Genomic DNA, 20,863 nt, shown 5'->3' with positions numbered 1-20,863 from the left:
GAGAACTAGAGCTCTCCTAGAGCATAAAATCCCAGCCTGGTTTGGATTGAAAGGGATTTTAAAGCTCATCCAGCTCCAATCCCCAGCCCCTTCCTGGCCCTGGAAGCACTGAAGCAGGACATGGCCCACATCCTCATGTCCTTTAAGGATGATTGGATCCAATAACCCTGGAGCCCTCTTGTCCTCTAAGAGTGATCTGTTGTGCTAGATCAGTTAGTTGCTCTGTGTTAATTAACTAAACACTCCATATCCTGCCCTGCCCTCAGGCTGCAGGAGAGGGTGGGAAGTGCTTCTGCTTTACCAGGCTGCTAATAAATACACCCCAAAGCACAAATGCAATGACATTTTGGGGGTTGGTTTTGATACTCTCCTCCAAACTGCACATCCCAGGGCACTTTGCATCCCTCATCCCCACAAATAAGCATCCCCCATGCAGGCAGAGCAAGCAAATACCTTTTCCTCACTGGAAAAAACCTGCAAAAAGGGGATTTTTGGTGCCCAGCTGGAGAGTTTGCAGCGAGCTGGAGGAGAAATAGTGTTATTTGGAGGCTTAACATGCAAAGCAAGGGCCTAAAACCTCATCCAGGTTGGTTTTCATCCCTGCGTCTGATCCGGTGTCGGGGATTAGAGGAGATGCATCACTGAGCGAACAGCACCATCTCCCGTCTGAACCCAGCCCTGTGTTGTACACCAGCGGGAGGGAATAAACAGGGAAAACTGGGATTGTAACCTAGGAAGTGTGGGATAATGCCTGTGGTGTTTCTGAGCTCGGGTCCGCACATCAGGGCTATGAGCAGACGATGCTGGTGGTGGGGTCTGGACATCGAAGCATAACCTGGGCAGGTCGGGATGCAAAATACATGGTGGGAAAAGGCAGATTGGAGCCTGTGCCAGGTTCATTGCTGCTTTTAAACAAGGACATTGTAATAACCTGTGAGCCCATTATGGGAAGAGTTGGATCTGTCCAACCTAAAAGCTATCCCTAAGCCAGCAGAGAGATCACAGCTACTTGGGCAGCCATAAAAGCATCAGCCTCAGGTGAATCCTGTGCTCACCTGCACCCAAAATGCTGTTAAATCCCTCAGGAGCCAAACAGCTTCCGTAACGTATAAGAAAGTGTTGTATAAGAGCCCAGAAAATGAACATGCATCAGCCAGGCCTCCTTCTACCCCTTGGTAGATACAAGACCTGGCTCAACTGCTCTCCTGGGGAGGTGAAGAAGGGGTTGGAATTGGTCCTTTCCAACCCAAACCATGCCATGATAAGGATATTCATAACCCCAAAACCCTTTTAATTCCAATGGGAGACAACCCGCTCACAGACATCCAGGCTCTAAAGGTGAGTGTCTTACCTGTTGGTGATTGTGGCTGCCCACAGGTCTTTGGGGGGATTCCTAATACTGTGCTTGGCACTGGTTTACTTCCTTTGCTTACAGCAATGGTTGAGCTGCCGCAGCTAAACCAGCCTTTAGGGAAGGTTTAAGCACTCAAGACAGGGACTAGAGAAGCAAATGCAGACGCTGGAAGTAAAAGCAACCCTCACAGCTCCTTTTGAGCTCTGCCCAGGGAGGGTTTGCATCCTCTCTGGCAAACATAAAGCACCTGAGGGAGGGTCAGCCCCACAGCTGGGTGTGTTTTGGGCAGGGGATGCTAAAGATTGGGTCATTTGATCCTATCAAAGCCAGAGAGATGGGATGAGGTACGGGGAGGGAGATGGGACGGGATGACTGTTCTCAAGCATCATGCTGATCCCTCCCTGCAAGCATCCCTCAAAGATGCGGCTCTTCCTCAGGTTGCTCCTGGTGCTAAACACGATGGATTTGGTTAAAAAAGGAGAGGATGCCTCAAGGCCAAACTTTATTGCAAGGCAGACAGGTCCATTTTCAAGCCCCACATCTCTCCCATGCACTGAGTCCCAGCACTCTTTTGGGGGGAAAGGACGAGTTTCTGGTGAAACCATGCAGTGAGAAACTAGAACCAAGCACTGGCGGGGCTGATCCAGCATCTTTCCATCCGCAAACATCCACACATTCGTGAAGGGTTGGACTTCCCATCTACATCCTCTTCCAGATGGGGGTTTGCAGGATCCAGGTGGCCCCACCGGCACGGGGACGGATGCCCAGCTCCAGCAGGGTCCAATCACGCCGAAGAAGGGGGAACCAAGGAGCATCTCTTCCACGTCCCCAAGCCACATCCAATCTCCCAGGGAAGCCACGCGGAACCCCGACGGGCTCAGCCTGCTGGAGTCACCGCTGCCCACGCTCAGCGCTGCAGCCCATGGCTCACGAAGCAAGCCGCGGGGGCCAGCAGCAAGACGGGGCTGATGCCACCCCGCCGGTCCCCATGGGCTCTGTTGGGGGGTCCCCTCTTCACACCCAGATCCGGCCAACCCGGAGCATGAAACCCACTGGCGGCCGCGGGCTGCCGCGCTGCGGGGATGCCGTGACCCAGGCGCGACGGCCGCGGGCGCCCCAGCAGCCCCATCCCGTACCCTGCGGCAGCGCCGGCCGCGATGGCCCCGGCCACCTTGGAGCCACGGCCCGGGGTGCCCCCGCCGCGGAAGCCCCCGCGCAGCCCCGCGCTGCTGCCGCCGCCGCCACCTCCGCCCCGGGAGCCGGTTCTGGCCCCGCCGCCGCGGCGGCCGCCGCAGGAGACGTCGCTGAAGAGGAAGAGGAGCAGCAGGGCCGCCCAGCGCCAGGCATCGCGGGGCCTCATCCTGCCCGACCTGCGGAGGGGGCACAGGCAGGGACACAGAGCATGGGGCTGCTGCCTAAGGGTCGGGCCAGCCTGCAGCTCATAGCCATGGGACCGTGGAATGGTTTGGGTTGGAAGGGAGCTTAACGCTCATCCAGTTCCATCCCTACCTGGAAGAGCTTCTGCCTCAGAGCTCATCTCAGCCTCCCCTCGGGCAGGTTAAAGCCATTCCCCTTGTCGTGCCCCTACAGGCCCTTGTCCAAAGCCTCTCTCCCAACCCTCTAGGCGCTGAAGCTGCTCAAAGGTCTCCCCTTAAGGAGCCTTCTCTTCTCCAGGCTGATCCACCCCAGCTTTCAGCAATATCATTAATATAATTAATGTATTATTGCACATATTTACCATATTCTATATATTTAATGACTATGGAGAGTGGGCGCTGTCAGCTTTGTGCCACCCAAACCAGGGGAAGTTCAGGTTGGAGATAAGGCAGAAGCTCTTCCCTGTGAGGGTGCTGAGGCGCTGGCACAGGGTGCCCAGAGAAGCTGTGGCTGCCCCATCCCTGGCAGTGTTCAAGGCCAGGTTGGACACAGGGGCTTGGAGCAAGCTGCTCTAGTGGAAGGTGTCCCTGGCCGTGGCAGGGGTTGGAGCTGGATGAGCTTTAAGGTCCCTTCAACCCAAACCATTCCATGGTTCTGTGACTTCCCGATCTGCACCTTTGTTTTCCCACCCCTCTTCAATGCACAGGAGCATCACGCTGTGATTCCCCCTACCCTGTCCCCCACCCTGCAGCACCCCCAGCCAGCAGCTCAGCAAACAGGCTCATTGTACCAAAGCTGCTGAGCCATCGAGGCCCCAAAACCATCCCCGAAATAGCAGGAGCTGTGTTGACAAAAGCCTTTTGAACAAGCAGAGCCCCCCTGGCCGCAGCTTCCCTGTGTCAGCGTTTCCCTTCCATGGCCCCTGCTAGAAGGTGCCAGGCCTGACCCCCCCCCCCCCGCCCCCCCTTTGGAATCCAGCACTTGGAAAACATAAAAATAGGGCTTCATCAATTAATTTGCCTCATTTTGCTGCCCTGAGTCTCCAGTTAATGTGGTTCATTAGTAAGGAAGGCCTGGAGAAGCGTGCATCGCCTTCCAGCTGCTTGCAGCAGCATCGCCGCTTCTGAACCACCACAAACCTGGGTAGCAAACTCTGCACAATTTAAGATGTGAGGATTTGCTTTCCTTCCTGTTTTTCCCCCCTCTTTATTTCCTCTACAGCATCCAAACCTATGGATCACAACCCAGGGAAAAGCCTGTTGCTGAAGCAGCCGGGCTGCGGTGCCCCCATGGGCTGCTCTCCCCATCCCAACCTCCAGCTCCAGTGCGTGCCAAAACCCTCCACTTCCCCCCTTGCTGTCTACCCAATTCCTCCTCTTTTCACCCCTCAGCTGCATGCCAAGGAAGCTGCCCCTTACCGTGCACCCTGTGCCGCTCTTCCCGTCTGTGCCTGCTGAGCTCGACTCACTTTTCCCAATGGATAAAGCTTTGATAGGCGGAGCCAGAGTCACTCGAATCCCTCTCCTGCGCAGGGAGGGATAAATGGGCTTCAATGGGCTGGATAATGCTGGGGGGAAAGCAAAGAGTGGATGGGGATAACCTTGGGGATGCAGAGCTCAGGCTCGAAGGGGCAAAACCCCCTTCATACATCAGCTATAAAGCCCTCAGTGTGTTTGAAACCAGGCTCAGCAACGCAGAGGTGTTCTAGAGGTGAGTTTTACCTTATGGGAGAGAAATAGCCAGAGGATGGAGCTCACCAACCACGGTGCATGGGGCTAAATAGTCACTAATAGTCCCTAAACCCTACAACAGCTCAATATCCCCCCCCAAATCCTCCAGCAATTTGGTTGTGGCTCTCCAAAAAGGGAGCATTTTCCCTTGGGAAACTCCATTGGGATTCAAGCAGGTTTTGGTCTTCCCTTTCATCGCTCCTGGTTCCCATAGAGCCCATTTCAGTAGCACTTCTACCTGCAAAGTGCTTTAGTTTGAACAAACCAGGCTCTAACTTGGGAGGGGTTCATTCTGTATTAAGTTGCTTCATGTTTTGTGTCCTTCTTACCCAACCAAGCCATCCTTCACACACACAAAAAGCTTTTCTCGCTGTACAATACTTCCCTATCGACGTGTTCAAGGTGGAGAAGGTACCATTAAAATTAGACCCCAAACCTCGCAAAGATGCATTGCAAAAAACTCAAAAGGAGGGCGAAAGTCACGAGTTTTAGTTCACATCGAGGTATAAAATGGATATTGCTGGTTTAGCCCGGGAGGAAAGAGGTTTTTCCAGGTGTGATGGGGGTAACAAAGCCAGGCCTGGTCCCGGTGAGCCCAGGACAATGTGCTGCAAAACCCACGTGGAGAATAAACCCCTCTATTTCTGCCTCCCCTCCTGCTTCCCATACAGCATCCCTCGGGAGATGCTCCTCACCACCCGCCATTCCCCCGAGCATTATTTGGCATGTTACAGCTACCAGAGAGGTTTGACACCGTGGGTTGCTTTTTCTTCCCTAACATTAGTGCAAATTAGAAAGGAGCAGGATGGGGGTTAAGAGACCGGATGCAGGTTAAGGGAATGTGCTGGGAAAAAAACCAGGATTTTACTCTTTTGCTGTAAATCCAACCCTCAGTCCCCAGGTTCGTTTTCGGCAGCAAAAGTGTTAAAATCCGCTCCATTTACAAAAGCTTCCTGTCACCTGCGAATTATTGCCATAGGAATGTGCTTTTTCAGGTGGGAAAAGAGGAATTATTTGTGCTCTTGCCACCAAGGGGTGGGTTCTAAGCAGGGAGCCCCACGCGGGCACCGTTGAAGCCAGGATCCTCCAACAGAGCCCAGAATTGCTTGTCCCCATCCTCAGTGGCTTCATCCTGCTCATGGATTTCCTCTTTCTTTCTTTTCCCCCTGTTATTTCCAGGGAGTTGAGGTTTTGGCTGCAGATGCCCAGAGCCTTGCTGGGAAAACTCCCATTTGGAGATGAGGAACCCCCCCGAGGATGCTGCGCACATGAAGGCACAGGAGGATGGGCTGGCTCAGAGCCGGAGCGATCCGGGAGGACACTGGGAGAGCTCCGGGAATGACACGGGGTTGGGATTTGGTACAGTGCATCCTGCAGGCAAACGGCTCTTGGTGCAATGCAACCTGGAGCTGGTGAAGCGCTTCACATCGCTGTCGGACCTTCGGATATCTCCTCCAGCCTTTGCTCAATCATCAGCCGAAGGATGGAGTACCTGGAGAGGCAAAGGCCAGGGAAAAGAGGATTTTTGCAGCATCAAGCCAAGAAAACCATGGAATAATGCATGGATTAGGGATAAAAAGCTGTGCAAATGAACGCTCAGCACCACAATAACCCCCTAACCATGTCCTTAACTCCCAGCATCTCCCCTTGATGTAACTGAGCCCGGCGTACTTGCGCATTAGCTTCTTCACTTCACGATCCTCCTCTTCCTCCAGCTTCTGGATGAAGCTCTTGAGGATGGGCATCTCGAATTTGATGTACTGAGCTACCTGGGTGGAGGAGGAACACCAAGCCAGGCCATGAAAAGGGCGATGCACCCACCCTTAAGCATCATCTGAATAACATATATCTGACACATAAATATGATATATATATAATTGAGATATATATATAAAATAAATCATCTCCCCTGATTTAACTGGGGAAATCAAGGAACCCCATTGCCTTTCACAACAAACCCTAAATGAAACCACGTTTCCCTACACAGCCAGCTAATTATAGGGGACAAAACACCCATAAACTTCATTTGCTTTACCCCCTGGCTGCAAGACTTGGCTCCTTCTCCTGGCCAGCCCGTTCAAACAGTGTTCTTTAAGCACAAATACCCCCCAAAAGTGCTTCATTTCGCTCTGGTTTGAGGAGCAAGGTGGGAGGAAGCCGGCAGATGGCACAACCGAGCCATTCCCACCCCGCAGCGCGTTTCCCAGCAGGAAAGGTACGAATTATGCCCAAGGCTGTGCAGCTATTGCGGCTCTGTGCTCACATTTGGGGTGGTAAAACAGGCCTGCAGGCGTTTGCTCCTGGTTTAAAGCTGCTCTTCAGGCATAGGACAAGGTTTTTGCCATCAGATTTGGAGTTTTCACAGGGAGATGTGGGCTCAAAGCAGAGCAGAAGTGCCCGAAAAGCCTTTTAGAAGCACTGTATGGAAAGAGCAGGCAGCTAACAGCAATTTGTGGCTAATATTCATGGACTTTTTATTTAGGGAAGGTTGTGTATTCATTTCTATAGAAATAAATGGCTCCAGAAAGCTAAATTGAGCTTTGTTCTTAGTGAGTAACATCTGAGACCTTGCTGGTTTCACAGCAAACCTAAGCAGGAGGTTGGAACTGGATGAGTTTTAAGCTCCCTTCCAACCCAAACCAGGCTGGGATTCTACATCCACCCCCTATTCCAGCCCCAGCTGAATCCCAAGCCCATCCCATGCGGCAAACTCACATCATAGGTGACTTCTTCCACTTGGTCCTTCTCCATAAGGAAGACCTTGGAGACCTGCTCGCAGGGGCCCTGAAGGATGCGGGCGATCAGGGGGTAATCACTGCCCCGCAGCTTCTGCTTCTCTGCAATGCCAAAAGCACCGATGGATGTCCCAGTGTGTGGTGGGCCTTCGCCACGGATGCACCGGGCGGGTTTTGGACACTCACCTCCACTGGTGTGGACAATGTAGAGCGCAAACTCCTCCGCTGAGTTCTCAATCTGAATGGAGCCATAAATCACTGTTAAAGGGCTGCATTTCCACCCGGGGTTTCCCCAGCTTTAAAGAATATACCCCATTATTTCACTCTGCCATTGCGTTTGGGTATCCACGGGATATAAATCCCCCCATGCAGAGCATCCCAGGAGCATCGGGGCAGGATACCTCAAGTACCTTGAACTTATTGAGCAGCAGCTTGAGGACCTGCGGGGTCGTCATGGTGCTGTTTATGCGGACGTTGGTGATGGAGCCGTAGGCCGGCGTGAACACGGACGTCTGTGGGATGCAAAGCCCATTTAAACCTTGGATTCCTCCCGCGGGGATCGGTGCTGGGGAGCGTGGGGCTCACCTTGTGGTTGTAGAAGTGCCCGTTGATGGAGAAGCGGTGCCGGCGGATGCGCCGCTGCTCGCTGGGGGTGCGGGCGCTGCCCCGGTGCCGGACCCCAACGTCGCTCCGCGTCCGCATCAGCTGCGGCGTCTCCTCCCCTTGTGGTTTGGTGCCTGGAAAAGATGAGGTCGGTGGAGAGCCCTGAGGAGCCTTTCCCTGCTGGGAATCCCCCCATGGATGCACGTGTGGGACTGCGCAGCACAGATTTAACCCACCGGTTTAAACCGTGGCAGCTACTGGTTTATTCTCTTACAGGAGACCATTAATTCCTAATGAACTGCTTAAGTCCAGGCTGCCACCTGGATAAAGCCTCTTGTCCCAGGGGCTGGAGCATCTTTACTTGCTTTTTCATTATCTAACTTCTGTATTTTTTCTCTTTTCCCTTAATGGGAACAGACAAACGAGGCCAGCGTTTTTTTCTATGTGAAAACTGGCCTGGCTCCAGATTATTATAAACCAGCTCTTCATCCATTTTTAATGAACCACTGGGGCTCAAGCTTGGATGTTTTCATTCCAAGCATGTCTGCAGCAAGACAAATCTCTCCTCTCCAGATGCACACCACAGGCCACAGTGACGAAGCGCTCAGGAGGAGCCGGGCACGCACGTTATGCACTGATTTGAACAGGCTTTTGGAGGGAGAAATGGGATAAAAGAGCTCTTTCTTATGCACTGGTGGAGGATTAACGTCATCGGGCTCAGATAGCTGCTGGGGTAGTTCTATGGCGCGACACGGTGCGGGTATCACCAGGGCAAGCTTGAATTAAGAGGGGTGGGGGAATAAGTGTTGTGCATGGAGAGATCACAAAGAGAAAGGGGAAAAGCTGGAGGATGAAGGACGGGGCAAAGGGTTTCATGGGTCAATGAGTTTTGCACTTCCCAAGCTGGGAAGTGGATGAGCATCCCGGGGCTGGAAGGATTGGCTGGCTCTTCTGTGTCTGCAGGGTGTATTTCCATACAAATATCATCACCATCCCCCCAAAAACTCACTTTAAAAAAGTCAGGAACACCTGCAAAGTGCCCTGATTTAATGGGAAAAACGCATAAAGCCGGTTTCCCCAGTGGGAATTGCTGGTGAGGCACCTTGTGCTGCTTTGTGCTCCAAACAAGGGGTTAATGAGCCCAGTGCATGGGCTCTTCCCCCTCCATACAGAGGAGAAACCAGGGAGGGGAAAACACTTGGCAGCAGTGTTGACTTCCCCATGGCAACGGAACTTCCCAACAGCCCTATTCTTCTTCCCTAAAAGCAGAGCCTCCGGGAAGGGGAAGTGCCGACATCCTTTTCCCCATGATCCCACGAGGCTTTCTGCTCCATCCCCCTATTTCTTCCCAAGCTCCTCTTCACCGCATCCCTTCCCTGAGCAAAATCCCTTTGGAAGGAACCTGGGGGACAACGGGGACACGATTGCTGGAGAAGACAAATCCCTGTTTTCTCCAATGAAACTGGAGCATAAAGCAGCTGCTCCCAATTCCCAGCCAAATCCATCCGGATCCGTGCCCGGCTCACCTGCACAGCTCCGGGGAGCCTCTGTGTTTGGCACAGCCTCTGCATCTGTGACCTGGATGTCTGGCAAGGTGCTGGGCTTCAGCACGGACCTGGCAATGGATGATGATGGATGTCCTGTTAGCGAAGAGCTGCAGCAGGAATGAGAACCGGGATAAATTCCCCTTTGAGCCCCCATGCTGCTGTTTCCAGGATGGAAGCAGCCTGTTCGCCCTCGGATTTGGCAGATAACCATCCCTTCGGGTTGCAGCACAAGCTAGTTATCCCAGATAGTCATCCTGTCATCCAAATTTGGATCCCAAATAGTCATCCAGTTAAGTCCCAAATCCCATCCTGTTCTGCTCCCAAAAACCCCTTTGGAAGCTCTTATCCCAACTGCTCTTCCCAGGAAGGGATGCTGAAGGCCGAAAGTGCCTTTTTTGCAAGCTCCAGCACCCAACCTACACAAGCAAAGCTGAACCTCCCCCCTTTCCCCTCTTTTTTTCCCTGATTCCATGATTCTTCTCCCCCCTGCTCACCCGTGAGCTCCCAGGTTGCATCCCGAGTGCCAGGAGGAAGAGGAGGGCGGCGGGCGGATGCGCTGGTTGTCATCCTGCATCTGCAGGCGGATGGGTCGCCGCAAGCCCCAGGAGATGTTCAGCAGCCCCTCCACGATGAGTTCTCCTTCCTCCTGCACGAGAGATGGGCAGCTCAGGCTCCGAGATACAAGCAGCAAGGAATAGTGCCAAGAAACGATGCTTTTAGTGGGAATCCAACCCAATTCCATTGGGGTTTGGCTGCTGGGTGCCTGCCCCAAGGGGGTTTCTTACCTCCCGGTGCCGCAGCTGCAAGTTTTGTCCTTCATAGTAGATGTTGTACGTCTTCAAGTGTAAAAGCAGCTCATTTCTGGGAGGAAAAATGGGGAAGAGGCTGAGAAAAGACATGGAGGAGCAAGGGGGGGGCATTGGAAGCACCGCGCGGTACCCCTGAATTGTGGGAATGTGGGAGAAAGCAGGAATTGCTCCCAGTGTCAGGCTGGGTGATGAAGCCGCATCACTGCTGGAGGAGCCAAACCAGCTTCATCTGAGGCAAATCTGGGTCAAGATATCCCTTGGTGGGGGTATCCACTGCGGGGTCAACCCTTAGAGGGAGAAGCTCCCTGCAACCATAAACCTTGGAAAAAGGCACAAGGAAACCTGTCAGACCTTGTGGGATGCGGTCACAAGGCTGGAAAAAGCAGTGTATTTTGGGAGCATCCAAGCCCTTGGGTCATGCTGGAGTCACAAGTTATCATAGGCGAGTTCATCACATCAGCTCCTCGCTCCAGAGCCTGACCTTGGGCTCGGATGAAGCCTCACCCTTGCTCCAGTTGCAAATGAATAATGAACATTACAAATAATCATTAAGGATAACCCATTCCCAGCTCGGAATCCTGGGAAGCGATGCCCCTGGTGCTCCATCACAAAGCTGTCCTTAACTCAGCTGGGTGGCTTGAGGATGCTCAGCACCAGCAGGCCGGTATAAAGAAGCACAAAGCACAGGGATTTGGGGTTTGGAGGAAGTAAAAAGAGGGGGGGAAATAGCACAAAGCTGCTTTATCTCCCAAAAAAATCCTCTTTGGAACTTGGGAAGCATTTTAGTTCTTTGCCAAAGAATGAAAGAGCCATTCCTAATAGGGACTTTTAGAGCAAAACCTCTATTCCATGAACTCCATGAACTATTTCATGGACTATAGAAGCATTTGGCCATGCTCCTAAGGAAAAAAAACATCTCCAACTCCCATCAACAACCCCATTGTTTTAAAGGAAATCGCCAATTTTTGCCCCAAAATGGCTTTTCCAATCCAAATCAAGTTAAACCCCTGGGGTCTCTCCACTCCTCCCAGCTCAAATCCCCCTCCCAGACATTGCAGTTCACTTCCCATCTCCCGGCACTGACTATTCCCATGTTCCAGCCCTGCCGAGGATCTTACTTGGAGATGTACTTGTCTTTCCCGCAGGGAACCGGGTACTCGCAGCCTCCGTAATCCATCCTCCCGCTCTGCTTTCATGGGAGCTGAATTGCAAAGAGGGAGGAGAGAAAAGCACCGGCGTGAACCGCCCCGACAGCGCATCCCCGATGCGCGCCCATGCGGATGGGAGCAAAGGGATAAAGGGCCCGGGATGTGGGATTGCTCCTGGGAAAAAGGCTCTGGCGGATGCAGCTGCTGGAGGGGGGGAAGTTTGCTGTGGCTCCTGTGGGAAAACTGATGGGAATGAGGGAGGGGAAATCAGATAAGGGGAGAGGTGGTGCAAAGTCACTGAATATTTAATACCGGCGGGGATACGCTTACGCTGGCATTTGCATTTGGAGCATCCACAGATGCCTCCCGGCAATGCCAGACCTGGAAGCGGGAGGTTGGCAGTGGGATTTGTCCCTTTTCTGCCTTTATTTCGCTCAGGTTCTGCTTCAAAGCTTTGGATAAGGAAGCTGGATCCGACTGGATCAGCAGCTGCATCCTACCGGATCAGCAGGCGCAAGGGCTGGTTCCGTCACCTTGGTTTTAACAATGCTGTTCCCTCCAGGGCCAAAACATCCTGGTTTCTCTTCTATAAACTCTTGGAACCCCCCTCCCAAAATCCCACCTTGGGACCGGCCCCGGGTTGGAGCATGAGGGTGATTGTGGATGCTCCAAAGTGGGATTAAAACGAGATTCCATGTGAAAGCCTCAGGGGCGCTCGCGGGCTTTGGGAATAAGGCACTGGAGAGACCTGGAAGTGCAACATCAGGGTTGGTTCTGAGCGATGAGAAAGGGCATCTCAGGCCGTGCTTTTCCTTGGGTGTTTGTGGGAACTCCTACGGACGGGCTTTCATCTTCCCAGGGTCTCTTCCCTCATCCCAAAAGGAGAAACCAAGGCGAGGGAAGAGCATTTGTTGTTGTTTTCTCCCCCCTCCCTCCTCACCACGCGCTTCCTCCCGATCCCCCGGGAAACAAGCCTGTTTTCCTGCCAACCCCATCCCACAATGACATCCAGGAGGATAAATGACTCAAGCAAGGCCGTGCGCTAAAACCTGTGTCCAAGGAGGGACCTGCCCCATAGCCTCAATCCAGCGGTGATTCCTGCTTCGTGCCCCGTGCTTTGGGATGCTTCCCAGCACATGGATTCTAGGGAATAGCAGCGCTGCTGTGTGTCACCGTGGAGGAGGTGGCAAAAGCAAAGCTGGTGTCTGAGCAGGCAGAAGGAGGCAGGGGAAGGGCAGGAAATGGGCCCAGCCCCGGGGAGGGAAAGCAGAAGAGAAACCCGGAGCCTAAATAAACCCACGCGGAAAAGCTGACGAGGCTTTGGGTTTCCTGAGGAGCCGGGGGAGCATCCCACATGGCAAAGCGGCACCGACCTCCTCCTGCGCCGCATCCATCCATTGAGCATCCATGGAATCAACCAGGTTGGAAAAGAGCTTGGAGCTCATCAAATCCAACCCTTCCCCAGCCCTGCCAAGGCCACCACTGACCCCTTGTTAGAGCCTTCTCCATCTGAACCCCCCAGGTCCCTCAGCCCTTCCCCATCACATTTGTGCTCCAGGCCCTGCTCCAGCTCCGTTCCCTTCTCCGGCCCCACTCCAGCACCTCAATGTAGTGAGGGGCAAGGAATAACCCCAATAACAACCCTCAGCAATGGGGACTTGGAGCCAGTTTTGGGGTGGGTGTTGCAGGGACCTGAACCTGGGGGTTACCTGATGGGAGGTACAGGAACAGCAGAAACGAGCATCTGGCTTGTGGGTGCCCCTGAAAGCGGATGGAGCAGCTCTGGGGAAGTCCCCATTGAGGCCCTGCTGCACCAAGGGAGGGGAAATGAGACACGGGCTGCCTGGCACATGCAAAATGGGGCCAAAAATACCCAAATGGGTGAAAACCGCCCCCCTCCAGCAGCACAGCCTTTGGGACTGCAGGGGGACGGTCACCCCATGGCACCGTGGTGATACAAAGGGGTGAAGCCAAAGCCTTGGTCCCCTCTAAAGGGATGATGGGATGAATCCAGCTGGGAAAACACACTCCCGTTGGGCTGAAGGGGAGCCCGAAAGGCAGGTTCATCCCTCTGCGTTGAGGAGCCTGGTTTCCTGTTTACCACCACCTTCACTCCGTCACCACATCCCCTTCTGAGCAGCAAGAAAGGGGCAAATTCTTCCTTATTTGGGTCCTGAGAGCATCGGCCTGGGTGTGGAAGGGGTTGGGGATCCCCGGGCAGATCCCAGTCACTGCCGTGCCCCCGATGGGCTACTGAAAAGGCTGGGAAAAGCCAACATAAAAGGGCTGGAACCATGGGATTTGCTCAGCCCATTGCTCAACCTCCGCTGCTCGGCACTGTCTTCACTTCCTGCCTCAGTTTCCCCACCCCGAGCTGATGCATTCCCTCCGTTGCTGCCTCCCAAAGAGCCTTTAAACCCCATCAGATCCAATCTCTCCTCCCTGTGCACGTGGCAGCAGGATTTCAGCTCTCTCTGCCCTCCAACACAAGGCAATGGCTGCTCCCACAGGAGCTTTTTAGCCCTGATGGGCCCCAGGCTCATTCCCCTCCCTAAAAGCAACCTTCCCAAGGCCCTTCCCCATATCCATACAGCTCCAGAGGGAGCTTGGCCATGCTTAAGGCACCTTGCATGGAACAGGGACGAGAGCTCACTTATATGAGCTCTGGGGAGATGCACAACCCAAAACCTACCAAAAGTATAGGAAAACCAACCCCAAACACTGTGTTTTCAGCAGGAAAAGGGCACCATTCCCTGCTCCTACAAAGAAAGGAGCAATTTTCAGGGGTGTTTTGCTTTCCTGGCCCCTTCCCGATGCTTTGCCAGCATCCCCACTGCCTCTTTGGCATCTCCCTGCTCCCCCCCGGCCATGCAAGGGATTGTGGGAATATCCCGCTGCCGGGGCAGGCCGCGATGCTCCCCCTGCACAACCCCTGGTGCTTTCCTGCATCCCGGGTGCTTTTAACCAGCCCAGTGGTGCCTGGACCCCAACGCAACCGGCAGCAAAGCATCACCCGGAGGCAACGATTCCCCCCTTGGAACACTGAGCCCCTGTATGGGACGTGGAACAACCGAGCGCTCTCACCCCGTCCTACCAGATCCTTCGGCTCCACGGATGCTCCCGCAACCTGACGCTGCCGCGGCTCCGGCCCAAGGCGTTACTTTGAAGCTGGAATTCCGTCCGGCATCCCTAGGCGCCAAGGTGCAGCAGCTCCATTGTTTTCCACTCCACTATTGTTCTCCAGCCCCGTCCTGCACGGGGAACAGCGGGGCAGCGGTGAGGGGTGGCAGAGCCACCGGTGGGTGATGTTACGGGGGGTGTCACCTCGCTTGGGGACCAGCAAAGGGACCCATTGGCCACACTCAGCAGGTTGGACCCCCTTGGGAAGCGTTGGTGGCCACCAGCGGCTTGCTGTGGGCTATGAGAAGGGAGCTGGCGGCTCCCATCCCGGTGTGATGGGAACTGGGCTGCTCGAGGGTCCCTGCGGGACCCCGGTGATGCCCACGGGGGTCGGTGGGTGCAGAAGGGACCGGATGCCCCCCTCTTCCTGCCCCGGGGGGGAGGCGCAGCGGCTTTCGCCTGCTACCGGCTGCGGACAGGGCTCGGGGCAGGTCCGGCTCAGCACAGCCGGGGACAGGGACAGGGACGGGGATGGGAACGGGGATAGGGATGGGGATGGGGATGGGGATCCCCCGCCCGCACTCACCCAGTGCCGGTCCCGCTCCGCAGCCGGTGCCCGCATGGGGCCGCCCCTCGGCGGGTGGGGCCGGGCCGGGGCGGGGCTGCGGGATCCCGGGTCCCCCCTCCCGGCTCATCCCGGCAGCGCCGTCCCCAAGGACCCCAGAGGATGCCCCTGGACCGGGTCCTTCTTCCCCCCGCCCGACCTTGGACTGGGGTCCCAAAGGATGCTCCAGCCCTGACCCCTCCGGTTCTGGGTTCGGGTTCGTACAGGACGCGCTGCTGCTGGCACCGAGGACCAGGACCACAACGGATGCCACGTCCCCAGTGCCAGGACAGGGGTCCCAAAGTACGCCCCATCCCATGCATCCAGGTTGGAAACGCTCTTACTATCAGCCCCAGCTCTGCACAGACTCCCAGAGGGAGCCTGTTGGGCTGCATCGCATTGACTGAAGGGGTTATTCCTGCCTTCTAACTCCCGAAACCCTGTGATATTCCATGCTGGAGCAACGCGAGCATCACACTTTGATGCTGCTGTTGCCTTTGGGATGGTGCAATGGGGCCGTGGCCCTGGGGTCCCATCCGGATCCAAACCCACCCCCGAGAAGAAGACTGAGGAGGAAATAAATTGAAACAAATCCATTCAGATTCGCTTGGATCTACCTGGAGCTCAACCCTGGCGCAGGTCGGGATCACGGTTACCTCCGGAACGGTGCCTGGGCTCCATCCTCCGCTCCCAGCCTGCGGGCCCCATCCTGCCCCTCCGCAGGGAAGAGTTTTGGGGATTAAGGAGGACTGCGGCTGCGTCCTTCCTCCTTTGTCTGCCCCTGACCTTTCCCAGCGCTTTGGGGCCGCTCCAGCCTTTTTGTTTTTCTCCTTTTTAAGGAATTTGCCTCGAAACAGCCCACACGAAGGGAAAAAAAAACCCCATCCAAATGCATAAAACAAAGGAAGGATCCAAGCAGCTGCTGGGGTAAAACAAGCAGCTCCTTATACCCACGGCTTGCAGCCAGCCCTTTCCGCTTGCTTCTCCGTGGTTTGGGGTGATTTGGATGTAAAGGAGAGGTTCAGGAGGAGCCATCTGGCTTGGGAAAAGCCTGACTCGGCAAAAGCCGGGATGAGGGTTGGATTTGTATTCCAGCAGCATCTTCCGAGGGCTGGCGGAGCTCAGAGGCCCTTTGTCATGGGAAGAGCCTGGCCCTGCTGCACAATGGAGCAGCGCCAGCCCCAAAACCCTGGGATTTAGCCCCAAAGAAGAGGGAAAGCTTCTGCCTCCCACCCCCAGCTTGTGCAGGAGGAAAAGGGGAAGCAAGAAATCAAGGGTTTTGCTGTGGGGATTTGGGGTTAAACCCCGAGGTTTTGTGACATCCTGCTCATTGCTTTCAATGCGCATGGGGTGGGTTGGGAAGGATCAGCCTGGATGGAGGCGTTTGTGTCCCAAAGCAAAGGGATTTGAGCCACTCCTGCCCTATGAGGACCCCCTGCAGTGAGGGGACAGAGGCTGCCAGCTCCTCTTTACCCACCCAGTGTGAGGATAAGGAACCCAAGAGGAACCAAATCCTCTCCAGGAGGAGACCAGAGCTGAGCATCCCTGCCAGGCTTGGGGAAAGGATGCAAAAGGATGCTCCAGCAGCAGAGCCCGTGTTCAGCTGCACAGGGATGCCACAGCCCCTGTATCACTGCTTAAATCAGCGTTTCTGCGCTCCACGCCACACAGGGAATACGGTCAATGCCTTTTAAACCATCAGCTCCAATGGATTTACTTCTATTTCCATTCCCAAAGCTGGGTCTGGAGGTCAAGGACCTCAATCGGGCCCAAGCACAAAGCACCAGCCCCAAAGTTCTCCAAAATCCAACTGTTTCCCCCCAGACTGAGCAAGCATCCAAACTCCCCCCCTCCCACCCCCTGGCAGCTTCCCATTAGTGCAGCTTTAAGACCCCCAAGGTAATTGTCAGTAAATACCAAACAATATTCCATGTGGATACACATCGGGAGCATCTGGGAGCTGTTACACAGCCTCCAGGAAGCAGATGGGAAGAGAGCTGGCTCCTGAAGAGGCCTTTGCTTGTACCGGGTCCATGTTTCTTGGAGTCACGGTGCCTGTCTCCAGCTGAGGATGCTTCAGCCATTCAGGTTCTGAGCTGCTGCTTGGGATAAAGCCCTTCTCAGTGCATTGATGCAGCTGATGCTGGATGCTGATCCAGGCAAGATGTAAGGCGAAGGCAGAGTCATTGCCAGAGCTCTGACCCAGTAGCCCAAAGGATTAACCAGGATTAAGAGCAAAGTGGTTCTGAGCACGGATCCAAAGCCAGGCCAGCTCAGGCACCATCAGGAAGCCCTGGCGCTGGTCAACCAGCTGCTCCTTTGGCTGTGATCCCAGCTCCACTTTCACCCCCCAACTGCTGCAGATTTAGGTGAGTTTTGGCCATTTTTCCTCCCATCCAACTTGGACAAAGCAGGGTATGGAGGGCACAGCAGCAGCTCCATGGGGATGCATCTCGGCTGGAAGCGGGGATGCACCAAAAAGAGGAGCTGCAGACCGAAGGAATCCAAGGAATTGAGTGTGTCTTCATGGGATAAGCTTTGTGCCGAGAGCTAGAAGGGTCAGGAGAGTGCCTGGGGGCTGCTTGGTCTTCACATCACCTGGATTCCCAACGGGAATGTGAAGGGGATGCTTGAAAGGAAGGGTACCACCACGCTGCCACGTTGCATCTATGCCCGCGTTTATTTATACTGAACAGCTTTAAAAATACAGAATAAAATAGCTTTATCTACTATTATTCACAACATCTGGTCCAAATATTACATTTTTAAATATTTAGTTGTTTAATGAAGCAATGTTAGAAAAAAAAAAAGATGAAATAATAATAATAAAAAAACCCTCCATAAAAGAATTACACATCTCAGAAAACAAAAAAATAAACCCAAAAAGGAAAAAAAAAACAAACCCCTCTTCTTGCTGTTTAACAAAACCCAAGTGTTTTACAGCCCAAGTCAGTCACGAAGTCATGGGAAACGGAAAAGGAACCTATTTATCCCCACTGCCTAAGAACAGTCAATAGTTTGTTAAGCCAAAGGTTGTTAGAAAGAGACAAAGTAGAAGAATTTGGACTGGCAGCAAGATGATGGAGTCAGTGCCAGATAGCACACAAGGCAATCCTAACTATTACCTCTCCTAGCAATAGGTACGGCTGACAACACACAGTCACAGTCAAACTGGAACGAGACAGGAAGATTCTGGATGGCTCTGAACACGGATCCCCAGTACTTCAAAGCAGCCCAGCACGAAGCTGTCCAGACCCATGGGCAGAAGCAAAACACTGGCAAAGTCGTGGCCTCCTCCAATAGTGCAATGACCCGTCGGAGCTGTATGGATGTGTGAGCACAGAGGACCGGCCATCCCATGGCCCGAAGGCCGGGAGCCGGAAGAAATCCTAAGAAAGATGCACCAAGAGGGATGTTTTCTGCCAAAACGAGTGACCCGCTGCTCCCCACCCCCTTAAAACAACAGCAAAGAGGGAAAATGAAGTCGCTTTTGGTTTCAGAAGGCCACGGGAAAGGAACACCATAGGTTGTGCTGGTCTGGCACACTCGCGTTTCTACATGGAGACACAAATGCAAGCAAGCACAGGTCGGTTTAGACTGCATCCGAGCATCCAATGGCTCATTCAAGCCATTAGAAGCTGGCTATTAAACCACGTGTGCCTGGAGTGCTGTTTGTACCACAAATGATGCCCTTTCCAATACCTTTTACGTAGGATGCAATGCTCTGAACATGCTCCTTGTGGTATAAGCAGGACCGAGGATTTCAGTTCGCAAGCGCCTATCTGCATCGGGAGTACCAAGATCTCAGTAGGGAGATGAACAAGAAAAGAAACCCTTTCGTTTTTTTTTGGTAGGAACAGAAAAATGGGTAAATAAAGTATACACAACTACTATAGATTCGTCAATGAAGAAATTCTACCATCACATGACATTGTCATGACAATCATACCACTCCCTCCCAGGACCACGGCGCTCGTGATCCTGAGTGGAAATGTTATCTTTAATATATGGAAATAAAATACTGCAATATTCATGTACAAACCAAGTTGCCATATTGAAAGTCAGTATTAAAAAGGCAGAAAAGCAAATTCTGGGCTTAAGGTTTGAACTTTTAAGGAGCGAGGGACCTGATTTCAGTCCCTCGGCCAAAGCACTCTAATATGACAACATGAAGTCATAGCTCTTGGCTATGAAACCTCAATTTCCAGAGGTATAATTTGCAAGTCTTGACTTTAGAAAACGTGTTTGAACATTAGCAAGAATCCTTAATTTAACCTAAACAAAAGAATACAAGAGAATATCAATTACAAAAGTCCCAAGTTTCGTTGTTTTGCATACATTGATACCATCTTTGATATGACAAAATGAGATTTCTACCATGAATATTTGCCCTTCTCTCTTCAAATGTTTGCTTGAAACATCCCATCGCCTCTTATCTCAACCTCTCAGGTGTCACCTTCCTCGGGTGGTTTTTAGTTCAGCCTGAAAGGCAGTAACACAGCAAGGAAAAACACAGCACAGCATTTACAGTGGGGTTTCTATAGCCACCCTCACACAGCAAAGCCTGGATGGAACCCACCAACATGATGCACTTAAATGCTTTTTATCACTGCAAGTTCATCCTCTGCAAACCATCCGGCAGCACCAGGGTGGTCCACAGCAGCCAGCCTGGAAAAGTGGACCTGGAAGGAGGATTTAAGGTCCGCGATGGCAAAACCCACATGGCAATACAGAGGTATTTCCCTCACAAAGCAATGCATCTGCTTCGACTGGCGACTCTGGGATGGATTCAGGTGCACCAGAAAGGGGGGTTTCTCTTTCCACCCTTTGCTCCCCAAAGCACAGCCCAGTGCAGCAAGCTGCATGGTCAAGGTACTGCCAATGACTCCATCCTAACCCTTCACTACACATCACAGGTGCTTCAGCAGATCTTCACAAACCTGAGGCTCCTCTTTAACCATTCATGTTCATAATAACGTGGAGAGAGCTGTTACAGACACAAATCTGGTTACAAAAATGACTGCTAACTACAACTACTTGCTTTAGTGTTACCAAGGTCAGTGGCTAGAACAAAGACGCTGGCTAAATGCTACTGCACTTCCCTCAGCCAGGCAACAGGATCAGCATGGACCCAAAGTCACATCAGCAACAGGACCCAAAGTCACAAAAGGAACTAAATCCAACAGTTAACAGTAACTGGACTTGATCTATTCGGATGGTCTTTCCTCTGCTGCAAGACAGGAGTGTTCTGCTCCAAGGAGGAAGAACAAGTATCCTTGGGTTCGTTGCACTGTAATTGTCACTTCTCACTACAAAAGGTTGCCTGAAGTATGGTGAAAGCTGTATTCAAGGCCAGGTTGGACTGGGCTTGAAGCAACCTGGTCTAGTGGAAGGTGCCCATGGCACGGGGCTGGAACTGGATGGTCTGATGTTGCTTTCCAACCCAACCCATTCCATATGATAGCAATGCAGAACACGCACAGCCCAAGGTGAGAGAAGAGCAATGCCACTTCTCATCACCTCGTCTCTCAACTGCATCAGCAGTCCAGCTATCAACAGGATTTGGGGGGAGAAGCCAGTAAAGCCCCATGGCGCTCTGTGCCCAGTGCCATGGCTGGACTTGACATTCCAATAGAGCTGAGGTGGCACTGTTTAAATGAAACAAAACCCTTTGCCTCCCTTTCTCAACACTTATAGGATAACCAGCTTTGGCATTTTACATCCTTACAACCACCATAAATAGGTGGCTTTTATTTGTATTCCTTTTATATATATATATATATTTATTTTTTACCTCTCCCATGTCTCCTACACATCTTTGGTTGCACATAAAGTT

General features: G+C 53.0%; 1 protein-coding gene across 3 annotated transcripts; it reads right to left on the bottom strand.

The window, feature by feature from the left end:
• Positions 1-4,739: 4,739 nt before the first annotated feature.
• On the bottom strand, positions 4,740-15,914 carry RASSF2 (Ras association domain family member 2). 3 transcript variants are annotated; one of them, XM_062620974.1, is made up of 12 exons: positions 15,645-15,914; positions 14,388-14,554; positions 11,274-11,356; positions 10,132-10,207; positions 9,841-9,992; positions 9,326-9,414; positions 7,782-7,933; positions 7,607-7,708; positions 7,383-7,434; positions 7,177-7,298; positions 6,133-6,230; positions 4,740-5,953 (listed from the first exon to the last, which is right to left on the bottom strand). In XM_062620974.1, exons 3-12 carry the CDS (start codon positions 11,330-11,332, stop codon positions 5,884-5,886), a joined length of 972 nt encoding a protein of 323 aa, XP_062476958.1. In that variant the 5' UTR covers positions 11,333-11,356; positions 14,388-14,554; positions 15,645-15,914; the 3' UTR covers positions 4,740-5,883. The 3 variants fall into 3 exon arrangements, with proteins under 3 accessions (XP_062476958.1, XP_062476959.1, XP_062476960.1); XM_062620975.1 differs by lacking the exon at positions 15,645-15,914 and adding an exon at positions 15,010-15,081; XM_062620976.1 differs by lacking the exons at positions 14,388-14,554; positions 15,645-15,914 and adding an exon at positions 11,602-12,199.
• Between the last annotated feature and the right edge of the window lie 4,949 nt (positions 15,915-20,863).

The sequence above is a fragment of the Pezoporus occidentalis genome, unplaced genomic scaffold (assembly GCF_034315485.1).
Source record: "Pezoporus occidentalis ecotype Australia unplaced genomic scaffold, CSIRO_AGI_Poc_V1 ctg226, whole genome shotgun sequence".
In the NCBI taxonomy this organism is placed as follows: domain Eukaryota; kingdom Metazoa; phylum Chordata; class Aves; order Psittaciformes; family Psittacidae; genus Pezoporus; species Pezoporus occidentalis.
The sequence above is the reverse complement of the archived record's forward strand: the minus strand, read 5'-3'. Positions and strand labels throughout refer to the sequence as shown.